This window comes from Brachycentrus maculatus, unplaced genomic scaffold (genome assembly GCF_059751285.1).
Source record: "Brachycentrus maculatus isolate JH-2025_06_01 unplaced genomic scaffold, ASM5975128v1 h1tg000057l, whole genome shotgun sequence".
Classification (NCBI taxonomy): Eukaryota; Metazoa; Arthropoda; class Insecta; order Trichoptera; family Brachycentridae; genus Brachycentrus; species Brachycentrus maculatus.
The window spans coordinates 1,384,932-1,407,875 of NW_028280811.1; the positions used below are offsets into that span (position 1 = coordinate 1,384,932).

The 22,944-nt window shown below is 32.0% G+C and overlaps 1 protein-coding gene across 1 annotated transcript; it reads left to right on the forward strand.

Moving 5' to 3' along the window:
• The first annotated feature begins 2,835 nt into the window (after positions 1-2,835).
• LOC148311763 (mitochondrial potassium channel ATP-binding subunit-like) lies at positions 2,836-17,339 on the forward strand. The gene is made up of 14 exons (XM_088278433.1): positions 2,836-2,983; positions 3,178-3,523; positions 4,913-5,068; positions 5,693-5,838; positions 7,291-7,366; positions 7,814-7,954; positions 9,080-9,264; positions 10,013-10,190; positions 11,292-11,411; positions 11,807-11,910; positions 12,939-13,113; positions 14,594-14,772; positions 15,760-15,907; positions 17,113-17,339. Exons 1-14 carry the CDS (start codon positions 2,937-2,939, stop codon positions 17,194-17,196), a joined length of 2,085 nt encoding a protein of 694 aa, XP_088134559.1. The 5' UTR covers positions 2,836-2,936; the 3' UTR covers positions 17,197-17,339.
• The last annotated feature ends 5,605 nt before the right edge of the window (positions 17,340-22,944 follow it).

A 22,944-nucleotide genomic window follows, 5' to 3' on the forward strand; every position in this document is an offset into this window, starting at 1 on the left:
TCCTAACGGGTATGTATAACCTATGAAACAACCCCTAGACTTCCTTATAATATTTAGACTGTAAAATCCATCAATAACCAAGGTGATTGATACTTGAATTCCTTCTGCCGTCTATGGATTACTCTGAATTGTATATACCAGGGAAGGTGAACCTATGGCATGCGTGCCATAGGTGGCACGCGAGATGATTTTGCATGGCACGCGAATGAAGAAAAAATAAATAAGTCATTATACAAAAAATTCAAAAAGATTTTAGAAATTGTATAAAAAATTTAAATAGCCATTTGTGTTTTCTTTGTTCATCAAAAGTTTCGAAAACGACGGAAAAAAAGGATATGACGACATTTGTATATAAATAATTAGATATGCTTGTATATATTCTATCAAAAATTACCAGCTATGAACCCGATAAAAAAAATTGCCATCTAGTATCCATGAACAGAAATGTACTTTTAATTTATTTATTTTATTTTGCCTATAATAAGAAGGTACTTAATTTTTTTGTTGTTATAATGCTTGTTGATTAAAGCTTTGTTGATGCTTTGTTGAAGTTGTATCAATGCTTTGTTGATATTAAAAATCTGGAGTTACACAAACATTTGATGCATTTTTATTTCCATTTAAATACAAATATAATTGTTTCTGTCCAATTAAATAGCTTCTTTATCTTACCAATAGATGTCACTAGTGAAAATTCAAGTGATTCTTCTACACTGTTTTTTTTTTGGCACTCAAGCTCAAAAAGGTTCGCCATCCCTGGTATATACTATATGTATTGCATACAGCAGGTCTCAATACATGTGGATATCCAGGGGCGCACCAGATGTACAAGTGTTCCATTAATTTCGTAATAACAGCCCCAAACCACTTGATACCCCCCTTCAACATTTAATTGTTTCATTGCCATTGTTTTTCGATCATGACCGAAAACCTACCTACTTAATAATATGATTTTGAGTTGTAAAAAAAAACTTCTTTGACGTCTGAGTTCTAACCATAATAATATTTATTTTTACTGAATTATTTATAAACCTTTAAAATTATTTATAAATAGTACACCCACACACTCGGCTATATATATCGTAGTCATACAGGAGAAAGTCACCAAGTGCATTTTTCTCAAAAAAGGGGATCATTGACTATTTGATATCTAACTAGCTTAATATTGCCATGAAAAAAATCCCAAAGGATTTTAAACTTGGAAGTATAATATATTGACTTGTTAAAAATGACTAACTGCATTGATGTTTATTTTCTTGCCAAGCAAAAGTGACTTAAATGGCCCTTCTGAACATTTTACGTTTTGTTATTTGGTCACCTTCTCCTGTACGACTACGATATGTACTATATCTAGGATATTACTTACTTACTTACTTAAACCATATTCGCTCCCTATATGGAGCATATGGAGTCCACAAACTATCTCCAGGCTTTTCTGTCGGCTGCTAGCTCCCTTCTTCTTTAGTCAAGTCCGCGTCCCGAAGTTCAGACGAGAGCTGCTGACGAATTTTCAGCAGTGGTCATCCTGAGCAGCGCGAATCGTGAACCTGATGCCTTGTAAAAGAGGCAAGCTTAATTAAGGCTCTCGGGAGGCATGCGCAGTACATGGCCTAGCCAAATAAATCGCCTTTTCTTGACGACAGTTGTGACCAAGATTTGTTGCGTCCTACACCTTATCTCTTCAGATCTATTATATATCACAGTACATTTATTAAGAGACTTACAATTTTACAAAAGATATTTAAAAAAATGTAAAATAATTTATTTGATTAGAAGAATCCATGGTTAAAAATATTTTTCTTCAATGTGAAATCTAAAATATGTATTTAAAAAAAAAATGTTATCCTCTATTTTTTTACTAGCATTTATTTGACATGTTACGGTATAAAGTAGGAGTGCGACATAGTTAGTTTTGTATGAGAGTTTACAAGAGTTGTGGAGTCGTTGGGGAGTGGTTGGGGTAGTTATTACGACTTATTACTCAAACACCAAAATAATAAAAGCCGATTTTAAAATTCTTCAAATTGTAGTGGCATTGTCTTCGTAAAAATGCTAGGGGAAAGAGGAATGCTTTAAGACTTAAACGTTCAAAATTAGTCAAACATACAATTATCGTAGGAAAAAATGCACACGTAACGCTAAAATAAAATCATTTGTTTCTTGAGAATCGCAAAATCGATCAAGTTTTAATCAATAGGATCGGTACATGTATGGATAGCCCAAATCAGTTCAATGTTTGTATGTTGAATATTTTTTTCGTGTGATTAAGCGCATCCAGTAACTATAAATTCACTTGTCACCAGCAAGGAAGGTGAAAATCTCAAAACGCGTTTAAAAAAACCTCCAAGCATTTTTCATTGGCATTATTCTCTTTAGAAATCCCAAATCTATTAATAAAAGTTCTGAACGCAAAATATTTTCTGCTAGGAAAAAACGACTCGGTAGGTAGTTTTTATGTTGGATTTATGTATTTATAATTCCAAAAAAGGAAAAGGCTGGTTGGTTATGTATTTTTAGCTGACCGACAGACGCTTTCTTTTACCTTCCATAAATCTGCAATACAAAAAGGGGCATTTTTGTTAAAATCGAATGTCTGACAATCCTAGTACCTAACCCCAGCTTTTATCAGATATTTGCTATTTAAAAAAAAAAATTAATGTCGTAAAAATAAATGCCATTTAAAATATCATTTAGTAAGCACATTAGGCAGTTTTGGCAATTTCACGTCATCCCGGCAAAGTGATCGTTTTACGAACGATCTACAAACATAAACGCAACCCCCCAAAGGTTTGACGTTTTAAACACCATAGAAAAAGATGTTATTTGGAGGTTATTTTGATTTTGAACTATGGACTGAATTCTTCGTTGACGTTTGCGTAACAGTATTATATCAATAATTTGTAATTATTTGAATGAAAGGAGCTATGTTTTGAAACATGTTTAAAGCATTTCAAATACCTCTTAGCTGTAGAGCGTCTCTCAGGTATTTTTGATGAAATATTCTAAGATTCTGTAAATAATAACCTCCGAATGTCACTCTCACGTTTACATAATGATCAAATTTAGTGAATTTTCTAAATTAAACTTTATTTTTATTTTTATTCTTTGTACAGCTTGGGAACTTTAAGTGTTAACAGGTCAGTTTAAGTGTTAAAATAATATTTTATTATGTTTTAGTCATTTCAACAGCTTTAAAAATGGATGGAGATCTTTGCAGTCACCAAAACAAAGTTTGGTGTGCTATAATACAATTCGTAATGTCGTTACAAAACATTCCGAGGATGCTGTCAATAGAGGATTTGAAAATATATTTAGACCATCAGTAAAAGTAGGTGTTGGACTATGCACCGGAACTATCTTGAATATAATTAGAAATAATTGGATAGTACAATGCAAGCAGGCTCCAAATACTAGATCATTTACCCTTAAAAAAGATTATCGAGAAGAACAACAATTCTTTGATTGGAAGAAATTTTGGGATTATTTGGTGCCTTACCGAATACATTTTGCAGCAGCTATATTGGTATGTACTTCTTAATTATTATTTATTTATTAATTTTTCAAAACATATTACATGCATAAGTCATATATCGTTGTCATACAGGAGAAAGTGACCAAGTGCATTGTTTTACAAAAACGTGATCATTGACTATTTGATATCTTACTAGCTTAATATTGCCCTGAACAAAATCCTGAAGGATTTTAAACTTGGAAGTATAATATATTGACTTGGTGAAAATGACTAACTGCATTGGTGTTTATTTTCTTGCCAAGCAAAAGTGACTTAAATGGCCCTCCTGAACATTTTACGTTTTGTTAGTTGGTCACTTACTCCTGTACGACTACGATATACATATAATATTCCCGATGAGTAATTTATATTTCTCATTTTGAGCATGGGATTAAGGTTAACAAGACTGGAACACAAATAATAAAGTAATAAAAAAGGTTTTTTAAAATAACCAAAACTAATACATGGCAAAATATAAAAACAATAAACAGGTATAATAAATAGGCATAAGAAGCATATTTAAAAGAAATAAATGAGAAAAACACATTCTTTATAATAAAATAATAACTACATTTTGGTATGTACAGTTCTGCCCCCAATTATGTTAAAACCACAGCTAAATATACATTAAAATTAGTTTAATTTGAAAATAGTTGACTTACATATTCGTTGACAATATCAGTAAGGTTTGTACCTTTAGTAAAAATGTATACTCAGTATGAGGAGATGCGTCAATGTGGAAGTGGGGAAGAATGTTTGCAAAGACAAAGTGGTGTGGCATTCTATTATTTCTGCCTGCCCCTGCGGACAAACGGTGTGATGGTTAGTTAGTTACTAATAAGGTAATAAAGTTTTTGAAATGACTATCGCTTTAAAGCATCTTCGAGAGCTATTGCAGATACAGTTTAAATTTTATTCTAAGCTGGGTGCTCAGTGCTGCCAACCGAATACTAATAGATATGTTAAATGTGTTTTAAAGAGATAAAAATTATCCGCTCCATTGCCCATACAACTGTTATACATGCAAACATTCTCTATTTGGTTTAGCTTTTTTGTCAAATTGAATACAAGAATTCAAATAAATACGTACCTACTTTTAACATTTATTAATATGGCAATCATTTTTCGAGAATAACGTTTTAGTCAGTACCTTTCTCTTTATTTCAAATAAAGGTGTTTTTAAATATGGAATAAGAATATGAATACGCAAAGTCATAGATATTTCAAACAAATGAATGAAGTAGTTGATATATTTTTTTATAGATATGTGTAACTTGTGTTTTTTTTTTATCTTCGTTGCATTTGTGGTAAGTAAATTTTGTAGATAAATAGTCATATAGTGTCCATTTATTTTGTTGATGTATTTAATCATACTTATTATTAATTTTTATTAATTTTCAGGCTGCTCTCGCTGTAGCTGCCGTTAGTATATACATTCCTCAACTAATTGGTTCGGTGGTGAACGTGTTAGCCAGCGTTCGAGATGGATCCTGTAATGACTTCCTGGATGATGTCAAGTCTCCGGCATTTAAACTTGTCGGTCTCTATATTGCACAGGTATACATAATTATCTAAATTTAACACCTGAAAAATATGTATGATAAGTTATTATATTTTTAAATGGAATGTTTCAAAATTTTAATGCATTCTGAGACTCCCACAGAGGAAATATTCAACAAATTAAAACTTATGACAGTCAAACAACTATATGCTAGAACTATCCTTTTATATGCATTTAAGAATTACTCTCACATAACACAATAATGCACCTCACAGCAGAGCCCACAAGTCACAATTAACATACTTTATGGTAACATATATAGAACACTGGCGGTGTCAAAAGTCTGCGTAATCAGAGGGCATGTATGACTAGATGTATGGATGTGAAGGAGGCGAGGAGTGTATGGTAGGACAGAAGAGTGTGGCGTTCCATCCTTTCTGCCTACCCCTGTGGGGAAACGGCGTGATGGTAGTAGTAGTAGTAGTAGTAGTAGTAGTACATAGAACTACAAGATCCATAACACAGAAACTCATCAAACAAAATCACATACCTCTTTTGGTCAAAAGAACTTTTATATATTACTTCTTTGGCATATAGCTGATCTATGCGTTAGTCAATGGTCTTCGTCACGCATGTGTTCATAGGATAATGGATCAAGTATTTTTCATTTACCGTTCTAGGCGTTCTTCACGTTTGCCTACATACATCTTCTCGCCGAGATTGGAGAAGGGGTTGCGTGTCAGATGAAACAGGATCTTTTTACTTCCATCATCAGACAGGATGTTGCATTTTTTGATCAAGAAAGAACAGGAGAGCTGCTAAACAGGTTCTATTTTTTTATTATTATAGATATCTCTCGGAGATGAAGTTATTTGTGGAAAGTAAATATGGAAATCTTTTTGGTTATTAAAAGGGTTATAACTTGTCATCGGGTGACTGCTTTATGCACTTGTGTAACATTCTGTTCATGTTTTTGAACATTCATACCACTTGTTCCTTTTTTTTGGATATTGTAAATATATTCTTCCTATTCTTTAACTGCACCCAATGGTGCAAAGGGCCCTGAATCATATTGATGCGATGTTATCTTTATTGTAACTTACATGACGGCAAGGTGGTTAATCCTGCGGCTCAAGTACCAATTAAGGGTAATGTTAAATAAATATTATTTTGAACAATAACTGACCCGCGGTGACGAAAGAACGGTAAAACAAATTTATGAGGCGAATGTTAGTGGGAAAAGAAGCAGAGGAAGACCGAGAAAAACATGGCACGATCAGGTATGCCAAATACTTGAAAGTGGTCAGGTTAGGAGTCGTAACAATCGGCGGGTATGTATGAGGAGATGCATGAACGTGGAAGAGGCGAAGAATGTTTGCAAGGACAGAGTGGTGTGGCTCTCTATTCTCTCTGCCTTCCCCTGCGGGGAAGCGGCGTGATGGTTAGTTAGTTTTTTTTTTTACTGACCCGCGGTAACCATTATACTAGATACCTAGGAAGATTCTTGCAAAATGAATAGCAATATGCTTGTTGCAATATGTGTCAATCTTTTGAGATTTCTGAAATATTGCAAACCATGCATGCTGCCTGCATGGCAGCGCTCCAGTGCTAAGGGTTAAGGTATATAATAGATATCTTAAGAGATTACTGTATTAATTACATGCACGGTGAACCCTTGTGTTCATCATTAATCCATTTCTATGTGAATTAAAAAAAAAATCAGAATCAAAGTAGAAAGCAAAAGAAACGGAAGAGGAGTGTGAGTATGGTTTAGAAGAAGAATCAAAATTATAATATTAGATAACTCCGAATTTGGTTCAGGTTTTTATTTTTTCGACAAACTCATCCAATGTTGTTTGCCATTGTCTGTTTTTAATGTCGATTAGTTGATCCTAGGTTTACAAAACAGCTTTGGCATTTTATGAACCTAGTTAAACATTTGGAGTTAGTAATCTCGTTAAAATATTTTTAAAATCTAATAATGAAGTGAATTACTAATCATCAAATTGTTTACTCGCAGGGGTTAGCATTTGTCTGCTTTTGAAAAAATCATCAGTAATTTATTTTTATACACAGTTATAATTTTTTGTCACTCATTCATTTTCTTTATATGGACGCCGATTTTCCTGATTCATCACATGTCAAATATTTACCTATTGAGAAGTGGTTAAAATATTTCTTTTCTTGAGTTTTATAAAATACGCATGTTGTGCATATCAAATGTTTGTGATATATTATATATTTTTCACCCCAAATTGGTAAAATGTTGATATTTCAGATTGACTGTTGACGTCCAAGACTTCAAAAGCAGTTTCAAGCAGACAGTATCAAGTGGATTGCGAGCAATTACACAGGTCAATATATAGTAGATTTATTTCTGACCACTTTCATAATGCGTGATAAGTTTGTACTGAATTTTTATATGTATGTTTAGATAAGTGGTAGTTAAGTATTTACAAACTTATGCATTTTTTACATCTTGGGATTGATGGGAAAATTTGTTTATCTGGAATTTAAAAAAAAAAAATCATACTGGTGAATTGAGAGTCTAGTGTACTTTATATAACTTCAGTGAGCACTTTTCTCTGTGCTGTTAATTTGTGGATTTTTTGGGAAATCTTCTACCCTGATAACTTGATGCCAAAATTGTGAAGCTTAAGATCTCTTTTATGAAGCTCTAAATTGAACGGATCATCCATAATGCAGTTTAGATTTTAATCAGCAAATTTTGCATAGGTAGTAACTTTTACGCAACGTTGATTAATTAATGTGCAATATTTGGTTTATTTATTTTGTTTCAGGTTATTGGATCTGCGGGAAGTTTATTAGTTATATCTCCTCAACTAACTGGTCTGACCATGCTCTGCATTCCGTCCGTTGTCATTGGCGGATCATTTATTGGATCTCTTTTAAGAAAATTGTCGAGAGAGGCTCAAGCACAAGTAAGTACAGATATGCACTTCAAGCAAATTATGTAGTCTTAAGCAAACTAGGCAGTAAACTAACTAAATCTCTTTACTAATGTTGTATTTTTTTATTCAAATACAGTCAAGAATACAGTTCGAGAAGTCCCGCATAATTCCCGTGTAATTGCTTAGCTGTGCACTAATGATTATGGAAGCCTAAATATAATATACGCTCAAAAGGATATTATTAGTTTCTTTAAGCCATTCAAAACATGTAAAAGTCACATGAAAATCAGTTCTATTTAAATGAATATTTTATAATTAAAAAAAAGGTGATATTTGTGTTTTTATTATTTATGTGAGCCTAAGCGGCTCATTATTAGAAATACATTTCAAATTGTAGTAGAGTGGATTCGAACTGAGAAACTCGGACTCCGCGACACTAAATAAATAAAGAAGGGAGATATGAAGGATTAAACTTTAGATATTTAAATTGCCGCCAAGATGGTTTGATGTTACACCTAAGTAGGTATCACTTTATACTCTACATTACACTCCGAACTTTTTTCTTTTTACTTTCAATCTTATTTCTAAGTATGTACTTGGAGCGGATATTTATGGGATTTATAGCTTGTTTGCACTGGTTTTACTAGGATTGGTACTAACTATTTTAAAGTATGCATAATCATAGTACGTCACCATCTTACTAAAATGCGTTTTTGAATAATTAATGATTCATTTTTAAGAACTGTATTTTATATTTTATGAATATAAATAGAAACCGAAACAACTTCATACATATACAGTATGTTAACTTGGATATTCCTTTGAATGATAAGGCGCGATTTTGTGAATGATTTGTTTCTGTTGTTTTATTTAAATTTAAAATCTTTTATCTGACAATAATCAATAATCCAATATCAGTTTACCAGCTATTGTATCACATACCAGTGATCCTAATAGGTATCAGTCTGATATATTATGTTGAATTTCAGGGAAAAGGTCGGGTAGTATTTTATGAGAATGGTGCTATGTAAATTATTCAAAATTATGGTAATTATTTTTAATAGGGACTTTTCTATATTCATCTTTATTTGTTCGTATCTCTGAATATGATCGTTTTTATTTGTTGGTTATGCGTCGTTCTAACAATGATTTCAGGTTGAGAAAGCCACATTGGTAGCAGAAGAGGCTTTAAGTAATGTTCGTACGGTGCGAGCATTTGCTGCTGAGGACCATGAAAGGGAAGTGTTTGCGCAAGAGTGTGAGAAAGCTGCAAGACTAGCACAAGAATTAGGCAGAGGAATCGGACTATTTCAGGCTGGAACTAACCTCTTCCTAAATAGGTCAGCCTAAACACTTGAAACTGGTCAAATGAGATCTCGAGAGCTTTGAAATTAGTAATAACTTTCTGTTTGAAAATATTGATAACAGGTGGTATGTATTGATGACCTTGCCATAGTTGTGCAAAACCAAACTGTATAATTGCCATCATGGGTTCGATTCCTGGCAATAGCAATTACAAAATTAATTCAATAAATATTTATCTTCATTTAGTCTCGGTGTTATGCAATGTATTTTAAAAATCTTCTTCCATAATCTATCTATAGTACATAGGCAACAATCACACTTCACATCGCTCACTCCTTTCAACAACGTCATAAATCAAAAAACTTGATTTTCCCGGAGATTGTTTTTAAAGTTTAATAAAATGTATTATAATAAATATCAAACCGCTTATTGAACTTTTTACTGTGCAACAGATATTTTTAGGTAAAACCTGAATGTTTTTCCTCCATTTGAAAAATATTTATCATACTAAAAAAAAATAATTAAACAATACCTTATTTTCAAAATGCTAAAACAACACTTTCTGCCCTGTAGCGGGGAAAAATTAAGTTAAAAATATGCCACTTTTGCTGGGATATAGTACATTTTCTGGGCATTCCGAAAACATGCACGACTGAAAATATACAGTTTTTGATATTTGACGTTGTTGAAAGGAGTGAGCGATATGTCAAATTTCAGCATAACATTTACATGGTTCGTAAATAATATTAACACTAATGCATATTACTTGAATTATATTTGCAGTATGGTTCTGGGTACACTGTACCTCGGAGGGCACCTGATGTCCACAGGTCAACTCAGTCCTGGAGATGTGATGGCCTTCCTCATTAACTCGCAGACCATCCAGAGGTCCACAGCTCAACTTTCACTACTCTTCGGATCCGTCATAAAAGGCCTTAGTGCTGGCGGGAGAGTTTTTGAGGTATCTAAAAAAAGAAATTCACATATTATTTGATTATTATTTATTTGGTGTGTGAATCCCGTTCTTTTGGGTTTGTGTAATATGGTTCAGCGGTATGAAGCAAACAATTATAAATCTAAAATATCAAACATAATAATTTATTTTCATTCTAACCCTTATCTGCACCCCAATGGGGCATAGGGCACTGCATCATATAAACGCAGTGTTATCTTGATCGTTAACACACGAAGGAAAGGTGATCAGCCCTCCGCTTCAGACACCAGTCCAGGGTAATATTGAATAAATGTTGGAGTGAAAAAATCACTTATATTTATTTGACCTCCCTTTGGGAATCGAACCCGGGACCTCCAGAACGGTAGCCGAGCGTGCTGACCATTACACTACCGAGGCGGACAAAAATAATATATAATAAATAAGACAAATTAGTGATTTCTTGGAATATTTCATTACCAGTATTGAAGTAATAGTCCGCCTCCGTAGTGTAATGGTCAGCACGCTCGGCTACCGTTCTGGAGGTCCCGGGTTCGATTCCCAAGGGGGGTAAAAATAAATGTAAGTGATTTTTTCACTGTAATATTTATTCAATATTACCATGGACTGGTACCTGAAGCGGAGGGCTGATCACCTTTCCTTCATAAGTAAAACGATCATGATAACACTGCGTTTATATGACACAGTGCCCTATGCACCATTGGGGTGCGGATAAGGGTTTTATTATTATTATGTTGAAGTAATAAACATATTTTTTTTTTCATATAATAATATCGCAATACTGAGGAAAACTTAGTGTAATGAAGTATTTCAATACTTGAAAGTGGTCAGGTTAGGGGTCGGAATAATTAGTGGGTATGTATGAGATGCATGAATATGGAAAAGGTGAAGATTGTTTGCAAAGACAGATTGGTGCGGCATTCTATTCTCTCTGCCTACCCCTGGGGAGAAGCGGCGTGATGGTTAGTTAGTTAGTTAACATAATAATATCAAAAATTAGAAGAAAATCATTATTTCTTGTTTCAATTGTTAAACATTTTACACTTTGAATATATAGTTGTTTACCTCGCATATATATGTAGATATTGAAATAAATTGGTATTTTTTCAGTACATAAACAAGGAACCCAGAATGCCTATCACAGGAGGACGTATAATACCATATCACGAATTTATAGGAAATCTTGAATTTTCTGATGTCACCTTTGCCTATCCTACGCGGTCAAAGTCGGTAAGAATTTATCCTGAATCTAATCTCGTTTGCGTATAAAATAAGTTAGTTCTTTGATCCATTTAAGGTGGAGACTGACCGGAGCATTTCGTCGTGACATAACGTCGTAACATTGCTCGCGGCGAGCATCACCGAGCATCCGAAACTATGGATGGAGCGCTCGGCTCGGTGTACTGACCGCCTGAATGCTCGCATCGTAACTTGTTACGTTACGACGAAATGCTCCGGTCAGTCTCTACCTTTATATTGAGATTAGAATAGGTTTTTCAATTAATTTTCTATTATAATTAATACTAAAATTAAAAGTCGTAAACCAAATTTTATTCTGTATAATTAAGAAGAATAGTTCCCTGATAATAAAAACCAATTTTGCCATAGCATGCTTATTTTTTTAGGTGATTCTTAAAAACTTTAATCTCAAAATACCGTTTGGTAAAACTGTTGCTATTGTGGGCTCATCAGGTAACGGAAAATCAACTATTGCAGCACTTTTAGAAAGGTTTGTCTACTTTTACCAAATTCATATCTGTAGTTATAACCCATTTTATATTCTAATTGATAAATATTAGATGACACTTTTAGTGTTTTTATGAGTAATGATGAAGATATAGGTGAATTCTTTAAAGTCATTTCATAATTGATTTTTAACATACTTAATTACATACATTTATTAACATGCTAGACTTTTTCATATTGTACCATTTTTCCGTCTAATATTGGTCCAAAATCGAGGAAAGATACAACAATAGTAATAAATATACAATGACACTAGTTTTAAAATAATAATTAGGATAAATAAACATATTTTTTGTAAATGTATAAAATGTCAACTCTAATGGTGACAATAATAATCATATAAGATAATTTATATAGCCCTTTTTTTACTATAGACTATGGAATATATAACATCATAGACTATAAACCAGCATGTAGGAGAAAGACAATAAACAATCTTAATTGGCTAGGTACTCTAACATTTTTTTAAATGGTGGTATTCAGATGTTTGTTCTTTTAATAAAGAGCGTGTACATTTTCGACACAAAATTACCGGTACTTAGTACAAATGTGCATTAAAAAAAAATGTCATTAATATGCCAATTGATATCGATTTGTTATGTGATTTTTAAGTTTTATATCGTAAAGTAAATTTTTAAAATTAAAAACTTAAGTTTTTAAATACATTTGTCCTTTTATATTGGAAAGTAAATTTTTAAAATTAAATACTTAAGTTTTAAATACATTTGTCCTGAGGAGTAGTAATTTATTAAGAAAAAATGGCTTTTTAATGGATTAGGGTAGGATACAGGGGATCCAGTCTATTTAATCTCCACAGGTTTTATGAATTCAATAAATAATGTCAGTATGTATATTCAGTTTTTGTCAACGATAATGCCCGTGATATTATATTTCTTTTAAAATATGTATACACTGATAGTATAAATATTTTTATAAAATTTTTTACAATTTGTACAATTTTATGCTGTCGATCTAGTAAAAGACCTATTTATAACGTAATGAGTTTTTCAGATTTTATGATGTTTCTGGAGGTAAAATAACCCTAGATGATCGAGATATCCGTGAATTAGACCCCCACTGGCTAAGGGGGCGGGCTATTGGTTATATTAACCAAGAACCTGTGCTATTTGCCACGAGTATAAAGGAAAATATCAGATATGGAAAGCCTAGTGCTTCTGATGCAGAGGTAAAAACACTACTCATAATTCATATATCGTAGTCATACAGGAGAAAGTGACCAAGTGCATTTTTTACAAAAACGTGATCATTGACTATTTGATATCTTACTAGCTTAATATTGTCCTGAAAAAAATCCGAAAAGATTTTAAACTTGGAACTATAATATATTGACTTGTTAAAAATTACTAACTGCATTGGTGTTTATTTTCTTTGCCGAGTAAAAGTGACTTAAATGGCCCTCCTGAACATTTTACGTTTTGTTAGTTGGTCACTTTCTCCTGTATGACTACGATATATATGTACCTATTTTTAGCAATGATCCAGTTGGCTAACGAAAATAGTATAAATTTGATTTATTGGTGTATATAATAAAAACAATGGAATGGAAATTCCTTATGTATGGAAGTGAAGCATGGAGTTGGCAAAAGAAGGATAAAAGAAACTGAATGCAGTCAAAATGCGTTCTCTCAGATGAATGTGCGGCAAAACTTTGTATGATAGATGTTCAAATGGTGATATAAGGAAAACAAGGCTGAGATAAGCATTATCGATAAAATTAAGAAAGGTGTGTCGAGATGGTTTGAGCATGTGAATATAATGAGAGAAGAATAGTAAAACAAATTTATGGAGTCAATTTGGTTGGCAATAGAAGCGGAGGAAAACCGAGGCAACTTGACATGATCAAGTATTTCAAATATTTGATAGTGGTCACGTCAGGAGTTGGAATGTTTTTATAGTAAAAATACAAATATTCATCTTTAAAAAAATACATGGTCTAACTAACAAAACTTGATAAAATGATCTCTTGGCATTATTTAAAAAAATATTTATAATGAAATAAAACAATATATTTCATTTAAGGATATTTCATGAGTACTTTTCAAAATATATGTGTACTAAGAGTTGACCTGAAATTTTAGGTCTTGTAAAAAACATGTAGGAAATATGTATCATAATTTTTTTTCAAAAAAAGGTTTTCATTTTCCTTTGATTTGGCACATTTTTGATTCTCTGAAAGAGATATATCATCAATATAGAAAGAGATATATCATAATATATCAAATCTGATAACAGATCTTGCTTAATATGAAGCATCACTCTTTGTAGTTTCTTCATCTGCGGCACTTGTAGTTTCTGAATGGTGAGGGTCGATGTCCAGAAGTGTAATTTTTTTATATTTATTGAGTTAAAAAAAGTAATACCGTAGAATGGGGCTACTTGAACTTTAATGTGTTACTTGAGCCCAGTACAAAAAAAATATTTAGATCGTGGTATCGATTAAAGTATTGTGACAATAAGTGTCACCTGTCAGGGAAACAATGAATCATGTCTATACGTTCATTATTGTAGACCAAATACAGATTTAAATTTTTTTTGTACAGGGCTCAAGTAACACATCAAAGTTCAAGTAGCCCCATTCTACGGTACTGCCCGTACAAAGATAAAATTATATTTGTTTTGTCATATTGTCTGTATATCATTTCTAGGTGCAAAAAGCGGCCGAACTTGCGAATGCTCACAACTTTATCACTGAGTTTCCCAGTGGATATAATACCATGGTGGGAGAGAGAGGACAAGCGCTGAGTGGAGGACAGAAACAGAGGATAGCTATTGCCCGTGCACTCATCAAGGATCCTCAAATACTGCTTCTTGACGAAGCCACCAGGTCGGTGTACTTTACATAACCACTTCTTCTTCTTCTTCTTCTTCTTTTTGTAGATCCTAGGGATCCTTGGGATGTCGACTCCCAGCTGTCTTTCCATCTTTTCGGAGGTCTGCCTGGGGGTCCGCGTCCTTCAGGGTTGCCTTGGAGGGCAATACGTGGAAGTCTGTCTTCTGACATTCTGTTTATATGTTCCTTCCAGTATCGCCTTCGTTGTCGTCCCCACCTCACGATATCCTCCGTCTTACACATGCTTCGAATGTCGGTATTTTTTACTCGGTCTCGCAATGTGTTTCCGGTTATGGATCGGAGAGTCTTCATCTCGGAGGTTCGAAGTCGAGATTTTGTTCTGGAAGTATCTGCTCTTGCCTCAATCCCATAAGTAGCTATTGGTCGATCACATGTTTTGTATATTTTCATTTTACTTTCTATTCTCATGTGTTTGTTCCTCCACACCGAGTCTCTGAGGCATCCCGATACAACTGCAGCCTTGTTTATTTGTTTCTGAGTATCACCATATAGATCACCATAGCTACTGATGTCGATGTTTACAAAACTACTTTCAGAAAATATGCTATTCAACGTATGAGGAGCTGAAGAGGGTTTCGCACAATAGATCGGAATGGCGAAGGAGGTGTTATTTGTTGCTGCAGACCAATCCACAGGATTGAGACCACTGAAAAATGATCAAATGTCTTTTCCATATAAATTAAACAAATAACATCTCAATTAGTGTTGCAATTATAAAATATCATTGTAGATATTTATTTTTTTACAAAAATGTTAATAATATTAGTATATAACCACTCACCAAAAATACTAATACTATACTAATATTTTTAACATTTTTGTAAAAAAATAAATAAGTAAAAATGACTAACCACAAAGTAAATGCTTTAAATATTATTAATATTGAGAATATTATTGTAGTTCTTGTATTGACCGTCTTTTTTCTTCTCTGTTATAAATAATGATCTTTGTATTTTTCAGTGCGTTAGATACGGAATCGGAGCAAGTTGTACAGCAGGCATTAGAAGCGGCAAGTCGGGGTAGAACGGTTCTAGTCATTGCGCATCGACTTTCTACTGTAAGGAATGCAGATGTTATCGTAGTTTTACATGGTGGAAAAATTATAGAGGTTTGTGTAAATTACATTTATAATGTTTTATTATAACGTTTAGATTAAAAATATTTTGTAGATCAACAAAACTTGGTTGCCATAGCTCATTTAGAGTTTATTATAAAGAAAATAAACACTTATACATATTGCAAATTTCAGTGGAATGTATAAAGTTTAAAACCAGCATGAATTTTGTTTCATATTATTTTTTTTTTTTGTCAATCAAAGATAAAGAAGAATATGGAAGTCTGCGCATTTACGGGGCTGATGACCGTCATAGGCTGGTTTAAGTGATCACTTAACACACATGTAACATTCACCAATTCTACCCATTATTGACAACCACAATACTCAAATTCTTGTTAGTAGATTGATTGAATACTAAACAACTATCTATTTACTACCCATTTAAAAAAAAAAAATCTTTGTACTTGGGGTTTATTATGAATACTTTCGATATCGATAAAGTATCGTATTGCACCACTTGATTAAATACTGAACAACCATGTATTTCAATACCTGTTTTATTAAATCATCTCTACACATGGAGCGGGGGGTCGAGGCTTCGAAAACTTGAGTAGTGTGGTTGTCAATAATGGGTAGAATTGGTGAATGTTACACGTGTGTAAAGTGCTCACTTAAACCAGCCTATGACGGTTGACAGCCCCGTAAATGCTTAGACTTCCATATTCTTGAAAATAGCTCATGTAATTGGAGATAATCCAGAATTTGGGAACAAGTATTTGGACATACTCAAAATGTTGTAAATGAATTTTGTTTATCTGTGACTCTCGTCAGAAATTAGGTTTGACCAAACTAATCAAAACTTGACATGTACGGAAGCTGAAGAGGTTGGACTGGTGTCTGCAGATAAGTGTCTGGCACTCCATCCTTTCTGTCTACTTCTGTTGAAACTTACAGTTATTTTAGAAGTACTACTTCATTAGAGTAGTTTCAAATTAAATGTATTTAATTAATGACAGGCGCCGTGGCGTAGTTGGGTAGACGCTCGACTGCGTAACTGGCGTCGCGGGTTCGATTCCCACCCATAGCAAAATGAATTTAAGAAAGATTTATTTTCAGTTGGTCTGGGTGCGTGTGATGCATTTTTCACATTTACCTTCCCTATCCTTACTAACCTACCTGCAGATATTTTAAACTCAAAACATTATAGTGATTACAAATTTAACTGTTTTTTTTCATTTATTATCTTTGTTTTCTAGATGGGAAACCATGACAGCTTGCGTAAGTTAAAAGGCCACTACTGGAATCTTATCAAACAACAAGAAGAAAATTCTGAAAAATAGATTAAGTAGAAAATTATACAATTGTAATTCTCATGTATTAGGTAAATAATTGTAAGTTTTAAGGTTTAAATCATTATTAGACAACTCTTTAGCAAATACATTCTATGTTAAGATAGTCCTGCATAGATCCCACCAATTGCAGCAATATGAAAACATTAATTTATTTTAATTTTTAAAATATATTAAATATATTATACATTTTTATTAAGCCAGCATCTTTAAAAAAATCTTGTATGCAGACTGTGTATTACAGTATAGTAAATGCCTGAAACAGCATCAGTAAAAAATTACATGCATACATGTATCATTAATTTTTTCAATTTTGGAAAGCTGTTTTTGTTTTTTATTATATTTTTCATTTGGATTTTACAGTATCATAATATAATTTTAATTTTCTTACAGTGATTTCTCATAAATTGTACAATCACTATCTGCCCACTATCAGTTATCTAAGTTATAAACCTTTACCATTCACACTCGTTTAGATTGTTTGTTTATTCAATAAGCTGGCCAATTATGAATAAATAAGTAAATATTTCAAAATATGTCATCTGTGAATATGCACAACTGCTTGAGAAAAATCTCCCAATTTGCAGTTAATTACTGTACAAGTACAGTAATTAACACAGTTTAGTTCCACATAAACTGTTTTTATTGTTATTTTTGAATATGTGATTTAAATTATATTTTTTTTACAATTATTAATCATTGATATAAAAATACATACCTCCTTCATTCATTCTAAGCATCTTACGTTGGCACACAAAGCATTTCTATCCTTATAATAATAATAAATTATAGTATCATTTGGTTTCAGTGCACTTTAAATAAGTTAATTTTGTTAATAATGTTTTTGTAATTACGACTATTTTAATTTTATTTCATTTCAGCCACTTTTTGATGTTTTTTATGTTTCATTTTATTAGAATGAATAAAAGATGAATGTATTTTAAAGTTTTTGAAGTTAAGGATTTCCAGAGTTTTCTATACTTTATGACATATCAATAATAACATTTTTAAAATTGGTTTAAAGTAATGACAATGACTGTAATAAAATAATAGCGTCCAGAGTCTTGTTGTTTTGTAATTTGGTTTCAGCATTATATATACATTTATATAAACATACTGTTGAATTTACAATTCAATTGAACATATTTAAATCCCAAAATTATTATTTTCATTAACTATATAATAATTTATTGAGATAATATTTTAATTATGTTATCAATGTTCGATATCCCCCTGGGGTATCTGGACAATGAAGACAAATATCAAAATTCATTTAATTTATAAAATGACTTACAGTAGGCGATAAAATATTGTATGTACATATTACTCTGGGCACTTGGAAATGGCTCTATTTTGTACGTAGCTTATCGTCTCATCTGTATGACTGACTAAAACAAAATATGGCCAGCAGTTTACTGGGTGTTGCAGCTACTATGCCTACTATCAATTTTAGTAAGCTTATTTCCGATGCTTTCATATTGAGTATCATATTTTTATTGGTATTTATATTACTGATGAGGCTGAGCACATATAGTTACTGGATGAAAATGTGACAATAATTTATTTACAAATTTTCCTTCACCTCTTATAGTATAGGAATGCCAGGATATATTAAGTTGGGTAGACTACTGTATTAAGCTGGTCAAAGTGACTTATGTTATTTTTCATGATTTAAAAAATTGATTGATTTATCAATTAAAATATGTTATGTATGCATATCAGCTGCTACATACATTATCAGAGAAATGTATATATTTCTATAAACTGTAACTACCAATCAAACAAAGAACATAGTTAAATATCACAAATTAAATTATTACAAATTTTATCATTGCTTACTATAAGAGTATTGAAAATAAATGGAAAATGGCATCTCTAGTAAATCAGCAATATTATAAAGTTAATAACCAAAACTGGTAATTGTGAAAGTGTCAAAAAGTTGATATTTTGGGATTATGTTAAGATAGAAAAAACAATAATTAAAATATTAGAGTAAATATCAGTTAAACTATAGAATTGCCATCACAAATGTAAAAAATATACACAAATCATAAGTATTATGTAGTACTAAATCTCAATTTTTATATAAAAGTTGTCTAACTGTACCAAAACAATTTTTAGATCAAAACACGCTGTGGAGTGAAAACTAATATACCTCTCATTCATTGACGATAAATCAGTAGATAGTTATGTTTGGTACGCAAGCAAGTAATGTGGTTTTGATGCCTAAGAAAATACCACTTAATTTTAAGTTACTGAATTATACAAGTACAGTAAAACACTGAATGATATTGCTTTCTACAAATATCATAATTTTAAAATATGTTCATACTTTGGATTTAACACAAAAATAATTTACAAAAATTACTAGTTATAAATATTTTGCCATATTTACAAGTAAGTTTAGTAAAATCTGGTAATGCATGCCTTACATACTATATTTACTATAAAATATACATGTATTTTCATTATAGAGTTCTTATCTGGAACTAAACATTAATACTTTTAATAATACATCACCTGCCTTAATATAACATGACAAAATGATTACATATGAATAAGTAGCTTTTCAACTTATTTTCTTTAAAAATGTTTGTGATTTTTCTTAAAAAGCTGACAATATTTTGATAACATTATTGATTCATTCTCTTCTTACCTTTTCCTAGAAATCTATGTGCATTATGTATGTGTTACAATTACACTTACTGTAGATATTATATTATATAGATGGTGGTGTATGTATGTGTATTGTGATATATTATTTATTTGATAAATAATGTGATGTTATTTTATTAAATGAAATAAAAATATTTAAACTAATTCCATCTTTTTATTTTTCCTATATGCATTTGTAGTTTTTATCTAGGCTTCTTTATCGACTCTTTTAGCAAAACATCATTAAAGCTAGTTAGTAAATGGTAAAAATATTAGAAAATCTACTACATTTTCAGATTTTGTATAAAAAACGCAGCAGAGACTGTGGTTATCTGTCATTGATGAACAGTTCAAACACGAAAATATCCATTTTCTGTTGTTTATTATTGCCATCTTAAAGAGTAGAGATGTACCTAGGACTGAGGTTTGATCCCAAATATATAATTTATTGAATTAAAAAAAATTTTTTCAAATAGCACCATCTACGAATGTCAATAAAAACAAACTGATGGCAAGTTATCAACAAATTCTTCCTACTTATATCCTTTCTCATTACATCTGACGTTTGTTGGTAAAATTTGATTAGAAAACTTGCTACTTTGGTGGAAAATACCTACTGACGTATTGAAATTGACTCCTGAAGGTTCTACCAAATAAACATTAGTTTCAATCAACATGAAATAAAACATGAATTGCAAATAATTCAGAATTACAAATTACATCCTGCCATCTATGAATATTTTTAAAAAACTTTTCGTGAGCTTGAATTGAAATGTAAAAACATTTAAGAATCATGTAATTCTGAGATAAAATGAAAAGGAAAAACCAATTACTAAAAAGGGGGATAAGTCTTTGGATTTTTTGAGATTTTCACAGATGGAGAGCCTCATTTAGGAAAATGTTATTAGTTGAAAGCTCTATTTCTGAGCAAGATTAGCATAAAAAGTATATTTGTGCTAAAACAAGGTAAAAGAATAAAGGTTTAATTTTGTACACAATATGGTTATCATAAATTTATATAATGTGTACAAATAGAGGTTTGGTTAGCTGACGTGAGGACTTGGGGTTTGATTCCCGATGAGATCTAGTGACTGGTAAGTAGAGGAGGTCTAGGCAAAGTAGATGGGTTGAGGTAAATATTAAAAAAAAAAGCATACTGAACTTATGTCATACAAAACAACTATATATTAAGCAATCTTAGCACAATTCTTGATCTACAATAATAATATTTTATATTGACAGTATTTTCTCAACGAAAAACGAGAGCTCAACTTTTACATCGACTACGTTGAGTCCATCCTCTGGTAATGTTTCAACATAAATTTCATCTCAAATCAGATTTTAAGAACATGCATTCTCAATTTACTTAATTTTTAATTTTAAACAGCTGATATTGTTTATTTTGTAGATTTCCGTCATTATATTTTAATAGAAGTAAGAGCACCTGATTTTTTGCTTTTTCCCTTTGTGAATAAATAATTTAATGAATAATTGTAGTCCAATAAATAATTCAATAAATATATTGATTGGAGATGTATGGCTAGCAGAGAATTTTGAGTTGTTGGGTAATATATCCTAAACTAAACACGGTTATTGGAATAAATTATAGTTTTATTTACATATATATTATCTCTTTAAGTCTTATTAAGGCATTATCAAACACTCAATAAGACGAAACGCGTCACATATTACTATATATATGTAAATAAAAGTAGAATTCAATCCAATAACCGTGTTTAATTTTGGATATATTGCCCAACAATTCAATATGGAATTCTACCAACTGTCTGCAGTTACAATAAATAAGATAATTTTGATTTAATGTTTTGTATATCTTTTAGAGGCCTGTAACTGCTATAGCAGGCGCATAATCAATATTACTAAGTACATGTCGATACAAATTTTTTAAAACCACTGACTGCATCTAGCACTTCTTCAACGTCTGAGTCTTTATTACTGAGGGTTGTGACCATTATAGTAGCATTGACTCTTCTCCAGTTATCCCTCGACTGCGCTGCTCCTAGCGCTCCAGCCACCGAGGTGCTTTCTGTTGCCTTAACTTGATCAGTCCATCGTGTGGGGGACCTTTGTTTGCACCACCAGTTGTTCCAGGCTATTCTTATTGCCACGTGTCCAAAGAGCTGAAGAATCCGCCGTGTACACACATTGGCCAGAGTCATCTACATAGTATATTGTTCCACAAAGTGTGTGCCGCGGCACACTGGTGTACCGTGGTGATTAGCTGGTGTGCAGCGGAAAAAAGTCTAGTTTTGTGAAGATATTGAATAAACTTTGTTATGATATTATGGAGGAGGTTCTGGAGGTCCCAGGTTCGATTCCCAGGGGGGATCAAATAAATATTAGTGATTTTTTCACTCTAATATTTATTCAATATTACCCTGGACTAGTACCTGAAGCGGAAGGCTGATCACCTTTCCTTCGTGTGTTAGCGATCAAGATAACACTGTTTTTATATGAAACAGTGCCCTATGCGCCATTGGGGTGCGGATAAGGGTTTTATTATTATTATATTATTATTATTTTATTTGGTGTTCCTCTGAAATTTCTTAATTTGGCAGGTGTACTTTGAACAGAAAAAGTTTGCGGAACACTGATCTTGTACATATGTTCTTTTTGAAAAACAAGGAACAATTTATTTAAATATGAGTTGACCACATATCCTGGATGATTCTTTTGAAATATGCTCAGTTCTTGTTTAAAATCTTTTTGATAGATTAAAATAATGGTTTTGTATAGGTACCTACATAAAAATATACATGTAGGTACGAAAATGAGTTATTTAAAAAAAGAATTCTCTCTGGTTTGAATTAATGTCTATCCTACCGGCGAAAAATTTTACTGACACCAAAATCAAAGTTTAAAGCGAACAAGGCCACGGATTGGTTGAAAATGACGTCATAATAATTATAGCTTTAGTGAAAAACAATGCGGTTTAAATTTGCCTCAATAATCTGTGGAGTGGGTGCAAGGGTGTCATGTTTTTAATGTGCTCCTGATTAAATTATTAAATTGTGTAATATTTAAAAGTGTTTGTAATTTTACATAATAATAGTGAAGTTTAAA